The 14,995-nt window shown below is 38.2% G+C and overlaps 1 protein-coding gene across 1 annotated transcript; it reads right to left on the reverse strand.

The window, feature by feature from the left end:
* Positions 1-7,920: 7,920 nt before the first annotated feature.
* LOC133709818 (protein FAR1-RELATED SEQUENCE 7) lies at positions 7,921-11,062 on the reverse strand. The gene is made up of 2 exons (XM_062135711.1): positions 10,783-11,062; positions 7,921-10,387 (listed from the first exon to the last, which is right to left on the reverse strand). Exons 1-2 carry the CDS (start codon positions 10,818-10,820, stop codon positions 8,074-8,076), a joined length of 2,352 nt encoding a protein of 783 aa, XP_061991695.1. The 5' UTR covers positions 10,821-11,062; the 3' UTR covers positions 7,921-8,073.
* Between the last annotated feature and the right edge of the window lie 3,933 nt (positions 11,063-14,995).

The following is a 14,995-nucleotide window of genomic DNA, read 5'->3' on the forward strand; positions in this document are numbered from 1 at the left end:
GCCTTGCCCCGCCGCTGCCCCCAGATGGAGATCGAAGACACCCCAGCCATGCAAACCCGACCCGGCCGGAAATCCCCGATTCCGGCGTTGCATGGGCCGATCGTTCCCATTTTCGTGATCTCCTCTTCCCCCTGATCATCCCCATGTAAGCCTTTCATCACGATTTTGTGTATAGAACGCTAGATCATGGTTTGACTTTTTCGACGTCCCTGATTTAATCTGAAATCTGATCGGACGCACAGGATTAATCCGACTTCCAAGCTTGATCTAGGACGATCTAGGCCAAACCAGACTTAGCTCCAGGTATGGAAGTCGATCACCCTTTCATTTTGAACCAGTTTGTAGTTGGTCACTTTGCCATCTGAGGTGGTTGACCGGCGTTGACCGCCGCGTTGACCGCCCACTGACCACCGCTTGTGGCAGCGCATTCGACCATATTTTGAATTTTTATTATCTAGGCTATGTTCTACGCATCCATACGAGCGTTTTGATATATTACAAGGTTAGGTTAGAAAAAGTTGATAAATAATGGATTTACGTTTTTACGTTACTATTTAACGTTTTTACGTTTTATCTTAAGTTTACGATCTGCGAAGATCTGACCATCGGTTTTACTTCAAATTTAGATATGTTGATCGTATGACTGTCCCGATGACTTTGTGTGGTCATGGGCGAAGATCCGACCGTTGGATCTTCGTATAATTGTGAAATAGTGATTCGGAAGGCGATTCGTGAGAATCTAACCGTCGGATTTTCGTATAATTTTGTGAAGATGTTAGTAAGGACGATTCAAGAAGATCTGACCGTTGGATCTTCATTATAATTTTGGAGGATGATCCTAAGGGCGATCCGTGAGGATCTGACCGTTGGATCATCATTAAATTAAGATTCGACCGTCGGATCATCATATAATTAGAATCCGACCGTTGGATTTCAGTATATGTGTGGTTTATGAGTAATTTACTAAGTCAAGATAGTATCTGATTAGGTGATTGACGAATCGAGTTGGTGGACGATTCAGATGGATATGTGGCTTTTAGAAGACGCAGCTGGAATTGGAGGTGAGTAAACCTCACGTGGTTCATATTACGAACCCAATATATTTAATTGCTTTATTTTGCAATCATATGAACTATTGTTGGTGTATTAGACATTCCTGTGTGAATGTCTGTATATATATTATTACGTGAAATAATATGTATTGTTGGAGTTGTGTTGAGTTTATTGTTGAGAAACAATATATTGTGAGGGGTATTGAGTTTATTGTTGTGAAACAATATATTGTGAGGGGTATTGAGTTTATTGTTGAGAAACAATATATTGTGAGGGGTATTGAGTTTATTGTTGTGAAACAATATATTGAGAGAGATGTTGAGTTTTATTGTTGAGGAACAATAAATTGTTGTGATCTGTGGAGATCAATAGGTCACGGGGTGACCATGGCATACTATCAGCGAACCACGCTCTCGCGCCGGGTAGGTGGAACTGAATAGTATTAAATCGTGAACCACGCTCTCGCGCCGGGTAGGTGGAAACGATCAGTTAGAGCTCTAGTCTGTCTGCCAAATATTGAGTGACCTTATGGGGGAAATTGAGAGTAACTCATAAGTGTCTATATATATATATATGAGAGTGAGAAAGTAACGTGGGTTTGTGGTGGTATTGTAATTTAATAAATCAACAGTTCTTTCTTGTTTACTCATACTAGCTGTCAAAAGCTTACCGGGTTTTGTGTTGTTGCAACTCCCGGTACACTATTCAAATTGTGTAGCGGGTAATCCTACAGGACAGGAGAACCAGGACGGTGATCGTGCGGTTAGAGCAATTGTTAGAGTTTTACAGCAATTGTACGTTGTGAGGTGTGTTATGCTCATTTGAGCTTTACAATATTGCTTGTGAGAGTGAATTGTAATAATGAACTCGAAGTTTCGAGATTTGGATTTTGTAATTGTAATTATTCATGTTTCGGATTTGAATTTATTATTCAAAATTCGGGGCGTGACATCATATGTCTTGGTCTGATTATTGCATTTTCGTAGACCAGCAAGCGGCTTTTCAACCGCCTAGAGTCTCTTTTTGGATGTAGATGAAGTTGACATTCATATGTATTTATATGTAGTTCTAAATTTCTAATAAATTGACTTTTTTCAAAAACGATATTTTCGTACACTGTATCCCCGATATATCCGATATCCCCCTTTTTCAAAGTACCGATAGATATGAAAATACCGATATTTAAAACCTTGGGTAAATCAAGTCTGAGAGTCAAGTCGAGAGAAACCATCGATCTTCTGCAGTTGGTAAGCACATATAATATAAAATAAATAATTAAAGCTTGGAAAAGTAAAACCTAGCCAATAATTCAGAAGGCTAGGAAAATAAATGAAGAAAGTATTGGTAAACAAAATTTTTTAAATAAATTGAGTAGGGGTGGGATCGGTTTGGCTCGGCTCGGGAATGAGCCTATACCGAGACCGATACCGACTTTATAGTCGGCTCGGATCGGTTCGGGATGCCGAAATTTTAGCAGGGATACCGATTGGTCCCGAAACCGATCGATTCGGTACAGTTTCGGTACCAATCGGTTTCAACAGTTCGCAGATGGAGATGAAGAGCAAGCTGAAGGGGCTTTCGAGCGGCGAAGCGACGCCAACGTCAGTGAGTGGGAGGACTGAGTCTGTGGTGTTGATGGAGGATGACGAGCCTTAGGAATGGGAAGCGCAAGTGGAGCCTGGTGTGCTTATCACTTTCGATTCAGGTAGTTGTTTTTCGCTTTGTTTCTGGAGTTGGATCTGACTCCCTGCCTCGACTTCAGCCTCGCCCTCTCCGTCGCCGGCAACTTATTCCACCCGGGCTTCCACGAGCACGACATGCACCACCACCCCGCCGTTTCCGTCAACCCGTACCCATGACTCACCACGAATCCCAACAACTCAATCCGAGACAGAACCGCCACAGGAACCGCCGTCATGATCTAGTTTCGGCTCGGTTCGGTCAATACGGTATGCTTTTCACCCATACCGGTGCCGACCCGTTTGCAGAGGTTTCGGTACGGTTCGGATCGGAATTCCGGCGAAACGACTCATCATACCGACCCGATCGGTTTCGGCTCGGATCGGACGGGATCGGTTTCGGGATCTCGGTTTGGAATTCCCAGCCCTAAAATTGAGTACACAAATGATTTTTTGTGAGGGTGTATACCAGTCTGGTAAATCATTGATTCAATGAAAGAATCATACATCAAGCTAGCATCTTCATCAACTTCATCTTTGGCCTGAGAATCGTCAGAATCCTTCACCATTCTACCTCTCTAGAAAACCAAAATTTGATCAAAAGGAGATGTGGCTAGCTTTATGCCGATATGGAGTTGTTAGGTTATGTTTTTATAGGTGAAATGGATGAGTTTCTAGAAAGGGCATTTTAGAAGAAACAATGGGCAGTTATCACACTACTCTAGTGTTTTCGGTCTTCCTCGGGATCTGTTGAGCAAGTGCATTCAAATTCTGTTTTTGCATAAAGTAGGAAAGAAGCATATTGTGTACATGTACAAAAATGTACCCAAATACAATTTTAAATACAAAGGGAAACTATTCTTTTTGAAAGGTTCACATCAATAATTTGGATATATTCATGAACATACACTAAAGATTAATTTTAACATAACTAAAAAGGTTTAAAATCATTAGAAAATAATCTACTTTACAAGAAAGCTAGTAAAGGTTATGAAAATTTAAGTTTTAAAATTGTAAGTCAACTACGTACTAGAAATTAATACATGTACCGGTAATTATTTATTACCTACTCGTGAAGACAAATAAATAGTACTCGTTGTACAACTGTTATGTTGACATTTAATTGATGATAAATTGAAAGCGGCATCCCTTAGGGTTGGGATTTGCTCTTTGTATGATAATAATTTAGCTAAGGTGACATAGATAGAAGGAATTTTTGCTCCTTCTTCTTGGGCATCCTTAGGAGTGCTTTTAGAGCCGCAAGGGCAACTCAAACGATTTATGCTCTTTTGGGTTCTCGTCTATTCTTGTGAAAAACCATTTTGCTGATGTACTAATGCAAACGGAAGAGTTTGACATGAAAAATAGGTGTAATGAAATAAATGTAAGCAATTTTGAAACCTATAGAGTTTTGCAGCCAATGCCTAAGACATTAATGTAACTTACAAAGGGCACCTCATGAAAGCTGCTATTTTTAAGAATCATATTTTAAATATTAGTATATGTATAATTAATTAGCAACTCTTCTGGCTATGTAAGTTGACTCTCATGTTTTAATATATGAAGTTGTAAATCCTAAAAGATCCACCTAAAAAGAAAAGGTCATGATGTTGCATGTAAATTTGCAACTAATATGTTACACTTGACACAGTAATACAAAAAACAAAGGAAACATTAATTAAGACTTTCTTATTATCTAAGAGCATTTTTAGCAGACTCTCTATTGTGGCTCCTTAGCTATTTTGGAGAACATGTTTAGCTTTTTATCCATTTTAGCAACTGCACCAAACTCCTAAGTGGCTCTCTATTATAACTTGAACAATTCTTAGGTTCACCCCTAGGGTGAATAAGCATATTCACCCCCGTTGTCGATTAACATATTTTTACTTAATAAAATTATAATCCAACGGTCTATATCTTAAATTTTCCTTTAAAGATCATCTCTGTAAAAAATCAATCGAATCGGAAATCATTTAATTATCTAATTGAATCAAACAAATGGATGGTTCTAACAACACTTACTACTACTATGATGAACCGTCCATATATTTCATAGAAATGAATAACTAAAAGGTCTTCAATTTGATTGATTTTTTACAGAGCTAATCTTTATATTACGTTATATAACATGAATGGTTGGATAAGAAAAATATAAAGTTATTATGCGTTAATCGCAATAGAGGGTGAATGAGCTCGTTCACCCCTCATTCACCCTAGGGGTGAACCTAAGAATTGTTTTTATAACTTTTAGCTATCTTGCTCCTAAATATAGAGAACGGGATGAGGCTCTCTATAATTTAAAACATTACTTTTAAGTTATTTTATGTAATTTATAAATAAATTTAAACTATTTAATATTCATTTAAAAAATAATATAAATTCAAAATTAGCTAAAATAGAAAGCATTGATGCAGACGTAATTCTAAAGTTGCTAGTTAAAATGACTTTTTAGCTACTTTAGCTAAAATTTGACTAAAAAATGGCTAGCATTGCTAAACATGCTCTAATATCCATGGAAGTATAGAAAAGTTGAAAGAAAAAAAAGGCTAAAAGTCCATTTTGCATTTCTCACTATTATTAAACTATAGAAGTTACAAGGAGCATAGCACAAACTGGCTTAATCATCACTTTCCTTCTATTTGCTGTTCCCTACCTACTTTTTTTAACATTACAATTTTTTCATTTCTCTAATGATTTGCCTTCAGCTCTAATATGAATCAACAAGAACCCAAGTCTATTTAACTTTCTCTTCCCAATTCATTGTTATAAAAATTCTTAGAATCCCCAACAAGGGAGAAGTTGATAGCCCATGACCAAGGTCAACGACTCAGACATCATTGCACAAAAAAAAAAAATGAAGATAGCATCTTGAGTGCTTGTATCAAAATGGTTGAGAAGAGACTGCATAATGATGATCTTAACTTCAAAGGTTCTAAAACCTTTCATGTACTCAGATTTGGTTGATTACGAGGTTGTTTAGTATGGATAACTTGATGATTAAAGTATTGCGGATCCATGAGGAATAAGAAAAAATAACATTAATTAAGATTGGTTATTATCTAATAGCCATGGAAATATAGAAAATTTGAAAGAATTAAAGAAGGCTAAAATTCCATATTGCATTTCTCACTATCAGTAGACTACAGAAGTTGCAATGAGCATAGCACAAACTGGCTGAAACATCATTTTCTTTCTGTTACTTTGTTTCAACCTTACAATTTTTTTCATTTCTCCATTGATTTGCCTTCAGCTGTGATATGAATCAACAAGGAAAATACTATGCACCGATGCCTACGAAGAAAGAAAAAATGTACTTCATTGATTAATTACATATTACAATCACGTACTCGTATACAAAATGATCCTTCAACTACATTATAGCTCAGCACCTACAAACCCTCTTAAATATAACTATAAACTAATATTTACAATTATATTCATTTCCTAATATTTGCTTTTGGTAAATAATTGATTAGTTGCTCGGCCAGCCCATCATGATCCCATTCCAAATCCGATTTAAGCTCCTCTCCACCCCGCACCGTCTTGAAATCCAGACTCTCCGACCTCCTCCAATGGCGCAGAACTTGGAGGATCCGATTTGGGCAACACACGGCCGGGCCCCAAGCTTCAAAGTTGCCAACATTCTTTGTTGCTTGACTTGCTTCTATAACAAAATATAACATTCTTTGTCAGATATAGAATTACAACTGCTTAGCAGTTGCAATTTGCAGTAATAGTTACCAAAGAAAAACAAATTCACAAAGAGAAAGCAACATATGTTTGATAACAATTTTAAGGTTTTGGCTGGTAGCTTCAACTGTTTTGCTAGTCTATAGTCATGAAAAGAGAATCAAGTAAAACTCTAGGAAACTGAACCGCAAAGCATGAACTTCTGTTACAGAAAACCAAAATAAGCTGCCCACATCTTTGAATTTCAGGTTTCTCATTGTCTTGTCAGAATGGATGATGCAAATAAGCAAAACAAAGTCTGTCTAGTATGCCCCAAGGTAAATTTGATTTCTGAGTCGAGGATGATCATATATAACTTTTTTCTTTCGCTGCTTTGCATTATCAATTCCTTCGGAGAATACGAAGATGACAGTTCAAGATGTGGAATTTGATAATGCCTTGTTTCCATTCTTCCATTATTAAATTCATAGTAGTACAATAGACCAAAAGTCATTGAATACAGTAGACAACCCCAAGAAAGTAACTCGAGTAGAAAAGCAGGACATATCAATCCTCATAAGACTTGGTACATAAGTCAGCTGCATAAAGGGTTGCATAAAAGGAAGGGTTATGTAAATTTTGTTCATGAAACCCAGAGTTAAACTGAATATAAAGAATATCGGTTCAAACAAGCATAAGAGAAAGATAACAGATGAAGAGAAAAAGAGATTCTGAGACCCATTTTATCATAAATTCACACTAGTGTGCAAGGTACTCATATGCATCTCGGCACACATAATCTTTCTTCTTTTGTTTTTTGATAGCCCACTTCTTAATATATAAGATAGTTACTATGTAAGGAAAACTCAAAGTTTCAATCAGTATTAGCAATTCCAAATAAAGCACATCCAGTACAATCCTAATTAAGCACAGATATGAAACCAAATAAAAAGAAGCAAAACAGTATCAGAGTTTATCAAATCAATATAGAAGTGCGCACTTATGTCTGGAGTTGTGTTATAGAGTATCACCTGAAGTTATCCTTGCCTTTATATCACTTGTCCCTCTCGAGCATTACTTGTCACCATCTTCACTCCTCAAATGCAAGCCTCTTCTTCTCTATTCTCATGTAAACTATTACTTTCTTTGAAGCCCTATCTTCCCAAGCTTCTTGATTCTCACTTAGAAACAACTGCAAGATCTTTTTGTCCGTCTTTTATCTTCAATTGGCCAAACTTGTAGCAATGGCCAAAGTGTCATCTCTTTTCTTTCTCTATCTCCTATCCTCTATTTTTTCCCTTCCTAATTCTCTTGTTGATAAAGATCATACAATGCCATCATTTGTTTGGGACAAAAATAAAAACTAAGCACCAAAACAAGATACAGAATCCAACTTTGTAAAATTGCAAAATTAAAGTATCAGCCCATTCACAATGAGTGTTATAGGATTAGATTACTTCGCAAAAAAAAAAAATAAAAAAAAAAAAAAAATGGTAATCTTCATAGTACAATATTTACATATTTCTGATATCAACAGAAAACTGTAAGATTATCAAAGGCTCAACAATCTTGGATTACACAACAGAGACCAACTGAAAAAAAAAAAAAAAGGGTATCAAAGAAGCCTTGCAAAATTTATCAATAGAACTGACTGACCTTTGTTTTTAGACACTTATCTTGGGGGGCAACCAAGTTTTAATCTACCTTCATGCAGAATTTCATAGGCAAGTTTGTGCTTCTCAAGAGATGTTGCCCCAGCCTCTATGTATTTCCAGGCTTCTTCCCTCAAACTCCATACCATCGAGGCATTAACTTCTTGAGGTCTGCCACCTGATTCGGAATAAGGAGGCAGACCATATTCAGCATTTTTCCTCCAGCGGCGTAAGATATAGCGAGATGGAACTTCCTTTATCTCCAATATTTGGAAAACTCTCAACACATGCCGACAGAGTACACCTTCGAATTCAAACATTTGACAGCTACACCCCACATTGTGGTTGGATACTCTAATGGTGACTGTGGATTTGTCATCATCACCATTCCCACATTTGCGGACTAAATACCTTACGATATCCACTTCATCATAAATCTTAAATCCTAGATAACTATAGGATTGTAGAAGTTCTTTCTGAAATATCCTGAAGATGTTCAGTGTATACAGCCTTCTGCATTGTTCTTCTACTGGTTCTTTTGTCTGCAAGTATGCATTCAAGATGGAACAGTTAAAGTTCTCTTTTAGTTCTTCTTCACGACGTCGTTCAAGACCTTTTTCATATCGTGGAACAAACTCCATAAGTGGTGTTTGGGCATTCACACGTGTACCAAAGAATGATTCTATATTTCCATTCAAAGGGATGCCAGCAAAGAATGTAGCTCTTAAGTATAGCGGGACCCAACATTGGCGCTTTTCGTACATGGCTTTCAGCCAAGTATTATCCTTCAACCCATACCTGCAGAGGAGAGAATTCCACGCCGTACCAAATTCATCAGATGTTTGACACTGATTGATGCATTTTCCGTATTCAAAATGAAAAGAACTGTGCACCGAACTCAGATGCTCACATTCTTTTGCCTTTATCTGCCACATGGAGAAACGATGATGGGTTCCTGGAAACACTTGAATGATGGCTTCCTGGATAGCATTATCTTGATCAGCTATTATTGACAGAGGACGACGCCCTGACATTGCACTAAGCCATGTTTGAAACAACCAAGTAAAAGACATTTCAGATTCATCAGCAATTAGGGCACAGCCAAGAAGCACCGGTTGCCTGTTGTGGTTGATTCCAATGAAAGTGGCAAATGGAACCAGATATATACCTTTACGATATGAGGTGTCAAAAATTATGGCATCACCAAACTGAGAGCATGAAAATCTAGACCTCCCATCAGCCCAGAAAATACTCATGCAACTACCATTATCAACTTCTACTGCATAAAAGAATCCTGTATCTTCAGCCTGTTTAGTTTGAAAATAGTCAAAAAGCACAGTGTACCAATCACTTCCAATGTGGTTTTCTCGACGTCTTTTGACAAGATTCCCATTGTTTATGTCAACAATATCTTCATCATCCAGCCCGCCATTCTCCTCCTCTATGAACTTTTTTGAAGCAGAAAGATTTTTCTTTTGAACTTCCTGTCGAGACTCAAGCACATGGTTATGATGTTTTTCAAGACGATCCACTACCCACCTTCCAGATTCTTGTCTCTTAATCCTCATAAAAGCTCCACATCCAACTCTTGATGGGTGCTGAAAACCTTCCCTTGAGCATACAAAACGTCGGGAAGTAATTGATCCATCAAGCTTTGAACGAAACAATTGACCAATCCGGATCCTAAATCCTGTGTTTTCGGCATATGCATGATAAAATTGGTATGCTTCGTTGGCTGAATTGAACCCTAGACCTGCAGATGGTTCAACTTCACACTGCATTTCATCCCCATTCGGTTTAGAACGTTTGGCAGTAATAACGCCAGATGGGCAAGGTCGTTCATCCTCAACTTCCTCAATCAACTTATTTTTTGGCCTATGGAACACTTCAACAGGTTTAGCCGTTAGAATCTTCTGCTGCAAAATTAGAGAATGGTTTCCCTCTGTAGGTCCAAGATCATGATTGTGATTCTTCAGGAAAAGGTCTATAACCCACTTCCCAGAATCGCGTCTTTGCACCCTTATCAGTGCCGCACAGCCCGTCCGTGTACTAGTCTGAAATCCCTCCTTGGAGCAAACAAATCTCCGAGCAGATACTGTACCATCAGTTCTTGACCGATACAACTGACCAATTCGAACTTTAAATCCCGTTCTTGCTGCATAAAGAGTATAGAATTCACGCGCACCATCTGCTGAATCAAAGGCTAACCCCACATACGGTTCAAGAATCGACTCTCCTTCATCATCTGTGCTACCAATGTTCATTGCAGGCATCAACATTCTTAGAGGGTATGCATTGTTAACGCATTCTTCAATCTTAGAATCAGTCTCTGAGCTGTGTCCACACAAAATAAAAATGACATGAAATCACTTCAACCATACCAACCGTCTAATTAACAATCCGAAACAACATTTACAACTCATGTAAAGCAAACTTAACAACCAACAACACTTGTTAGGAAGACAATGAATCTAAAACATAACTTCCATATCAATCTGTCATACTTTTCCTCCATTTTCTCAGCAACGAAACACCATGGCATAGCGACATAGTATTAAAAATTGAACAAAACCCAGAAGACAGAAAAGCAAAAACACATCATTTGGAAACACAAAATGCTTAACCAAAACTAACAGAGATTGAAAATTGATCGAAAACGAATATGGACGATATGTGAAAAGTGAACAACGTAACTATTAATTTTAACTTAGTGGGTATTCTTAATTCACCTTCTTATATCTGTAAAGTGGGTGGAGCTGGATTCCATGGCCGCAGCTGAAGAACAAAGAACACACTGCGGTTGCCGGCGATGATTTAGAACACACTATACGGGCCTATTTGGGGGATTTCGATTACATTTTTGGCGGGAAATCATTTGGGGATAGAATTTGGGGGATCTGATCTGACTAATGATCAAGAGGTTGTGATTTGGATGCTGCTATCTTCTTGTTTCATAGTTTGTGTTTCCTATTGGGCTCTGCTCTCTTTCTTTTTAGCTGTTAAATTTGAGGTTGACCTCTATTGATTGTAATTTGGATCCCATTAGGGTACACTCTGACATCATCATCAATTTTTTATCTTTTTTTTGGTTGTAATCCATGATCTCATTTTAGATATTATTATTTCAATTCAATTTAATATATGTTAAAATTAAATTGTGGATGAATGGATCTATCTGTTTCTATTTTTTACATCTTAGAAAATGTTGAGTAAAATCGTCGTATGAAAATTATGGCACGTTTACTTACTTGGAATGGAAATAATCATGAATCGGAGACAACTGGAATGGGAGAAGAAATGAATCTGTATTGATTCCGGAGGAGTTGATTCCTAAACCCATCTCCCCCCTTCGGAATCAAATTCCTAAGTATTCAGGAATCGATTCCTTATAAAGAGATGGGACCTACACTCATTCCGATTCCTTCATGTGTTAGTAAACGCAGGAATACTTTTACCCGGAATCATTCCAATTCCTTTATGTGTTAGTAAACACAAAAATAAATTTACCCCATAATCATTCTCTCCCATTCCAAGTAAGTAAACATGCCCTTATGGCACGTTTACTTACTTGGAATGGAAAATAATCATGAATCGGAGACAAGTGGAATGGGAGAAGAAAGGAATCGGTATTGATTCCGGAGGAAGATTCCTACACCCATCTCCCCCCTTCGTAATCGAATTCCTGAGTATTCAGGAATTGATTCCTGATAAATAGGTGGGACCTACACCAATTTCCATTCCTTCATGTGTTAGTAAACACATGAATTCTTTTACCTGGAATCATTCCGATTCCTTTATGTGTTAGTAAACACAGGGGTATTTTTACTCCGTAATCATTTCATTCCATTCCAAGTAAGTAAACGTGCCCTTAGAGTATTGAGAATTACAATTATTTGTACATGTGCAAATAAAATTTCTCTTTTCATTCTAATATTTTACTAAATACACAACCCAAAATACCTAAAATATCCTTAATCTAAAAAATCGTGAAATATCCTATTATTTGACTATATTACGGCTATTGTTTTTTTTTTTTTTTTGAGGTAAAAATAGGCTAGGATTTCATTGAGTTAAGTGGGAGGAGGAAGCTCCTCTTGTACAATGTCCCTGATACAATCTGGGGTTGTATGTAACCAGCAAACACTTTGCTCTGACTCATATGCTAAACTAGCCAGTCTGTGAGCTAATCTATTACAAGCACGAGGTGCATAAGAAACCTGAATTGGATGTAGTTGTTGTATCATGAGCTGGATGTCCTCAATTAATGGTCCATACTCCGATAGAATAGGAAACCTGCCATTGATGTCCTGCACAGCCAATAAGCAGTCCGACACAATGCAAACCGACTGGAATTTATGCAATCTGACAAGTTGCAAACCCGACTGAATTGCAAGAAGTTCAACATGTATTGGAGAGCTGACAAACGGAACTGCAGCTTGAAAAGCAGCCTGAACCTCTCCTCTAGCATTTCGAAGAACACCACCCAGCCCGCCTTTTGTGAACTGAGGAAGAAATGCCCCATCCACATTCCAAGTAAGCGTAGCTGTGCTTGCCGGATTCCACCTCTTACTGACTGGCACTTGGGGTGCAGTATCAGACTTTCTAGCTTGGTGAAACTCATCCAACCAAGTCATACACCTGAGAAAGATATCAGAGGGCGAACTGGCCTTGTTTTCCCATAATTTTGAGTTTCGATTTTTCCACATACCCCATATAAGCATCAGAAGCTTCTCAAACACCTCCATCTTGAGATGCATAGCCCTTTCCAACAACCATTCTTTAAAGTTGATATTAGGCAGCAATGAGTTTTGCAGATGGAAGGGAGCTTGGGATAGCAGCCTGGTAGCCGTAGGACATGTACAAAAGAGATGAGAAGAGTCTTCAACAGCATAATGGCACAGAAGACAGTGTAGATCACCCTCATACCCTTTAGTTGTAAGTCTTTCACGAGTAGGAAGTAAATTGTAGCAAGCCCTCCATGCACAAATCTGCACTTTGCCAGGCACCCGTGCCTTCCAAAGCTTTCTCCATAGCTCCTTGAATGGATCTCCATTAGATGATGAGGGTAGGGCATTGCCAAGAACCTGTTGCCGAGCAAACCAGTAAGCACTCTTGATTGTGTACCAACCCCTACGATCCGGATACCAATAGTGCTTATCAAGTCCGTTCTGATGTGCTAGAGGAATACTAAGAATTTTGGCTGCCACTGAAGGTTGAAAAATCCCGTGAATAATGGGAGGAATCCATTGTTTAGTAGACGCATCAATGAGATCAGACACCATCTCAACCGGAGAGTGGGTTGGTCTCTGGACAAGGCTCGGTGAGCAGTTTGGTATCCATGACTCATTCCATATATTAATCTTTTTACCATCCCCGATGCGCCATCTAGTACCAGCCTTGAGCACAGGTCTACCTGCAAGAATACTTCTCCATGAAAAGGAAGGTGCATCACCTAACTCTGCTTGCCAAAAATCATAGTTTGGAAAATACCTGGCCTTGTACAACTTGGCAATAAGCGACGAAGGGTTTGTGACAATTCTCCATCCTTGTTTGGCTAACATGGCAAGGTTATACGCATATAAATTTTTGAAACCCATACCTCCCTCATGTTTTTTAAAATTAAGGCTACTATTTTATATGATTAGTATATATTAGTATATTAATGTTTTATAAATGACCGTACTGATTATTTGTGTTAGTTATTGAGAAATCCATAAAGATTTGTTATTGTTTACTTCAAATAGATGCCTCGAAATAGGTTTTGTATTATTTGAGTTCTCATCCACCAAACATCTCTGTTGATCATGTATAAAATTTTGAGTTGAATATTCAACAGAACTATATCAGTAGTTTTTCCAGAGTTGCGGAATTACGAAGTTGTCATTAGAGGGGCCAAACAAATTAACAATTACAAAGTTATCTACCTATCATGTTTTAATGTTGTATATTAGATAACAAATTGAATAATCATATCTTTTAGAAAAAAAGAAAGAGAATATTAACTAAAAAATGGGAGTAAAGCAAATTCTAAAAGTATTTAATGCTATTAATTCCGAAATTCAAAATTACATAGTTTCTCACCCCATTTAATTAGAATTTATTTAAGGAAAATTTATATTAGATCTAACTTTATTATTGTATTAAATGGGGAGGCCATGTATAGAAATTTAATTTTTATTTTTTATCAAAAGCGGTCAGCCCATTATATAGATTCAGCAAGCAGTACAAAAATGAAACACCCCTAAGGGATCGACAGAAAGAATCGTTCATTAGAGAACCCTAAAACCTATTCTGAAAACAAGAATAAGACCCTGGATGCCCCCAGTTTACCCACCTTTTAGAAAATCCACACGCTATTATTCCAAACAAAAACCTAGAAACTCCGAAGTTGTAAAGTAAAATGATCCCTCAGAGCATCTGGTTTTTGCGACCTGAAAAAGAACTAAATGCTAGCAATGACAAGTCACCTTCCATCCCCTCCAAAGTTAGGCAAGCCCATCAGGCCTACCAGTGAACACCAGCCCACTAAGCTCTAACCCACATGGTAATTACGAAGGGCACCCCATTACAGCCAGAAGACTGCAGATCACCGAAGTCACAGACTCCTGCTGCCACAGAAGAAATCCGGCACCATATGGAGCTAAAAGCACCCTGACCAGGTCTCCCTCAATCCTTCTAAATCACCAGCTTTCAGCCATCGTTGCAATACGCGTTACCACCACCATGAGCAGCGTCAGTACCATCCCTAACACCCTGAACTCGAGCCGAGAACAAGAAATTGAACTCGTGCTCAACGCCACCAACAACAGCGAGAGAAGAACCCAGCCTGAAATCCTCTGATCGCCTACGCTGGCATCGCCAAGGACTGTAGCCGCACCACCAGTCCTCCAATAGCCTTCGTCGGCCGTGCTTTTAGGCTTCTGATCTGGCAGAAGCAGATCC

The sequence above is a fragment of the Rosa rugosa genome, chromosome 5 (assembly GCF_958449725.1).
Source record: "Rosa rugosa chromosome 5, drRosRugo1.1, whole genome shotgun sequence".
In the NCBI taxonomy this organism is placed as follows: Eukaryota; Viridiplantae; Streptophyta; class Magnoliopsida; order Rosales; family Rosaceae; genus Rosa; species Rosa rugosa.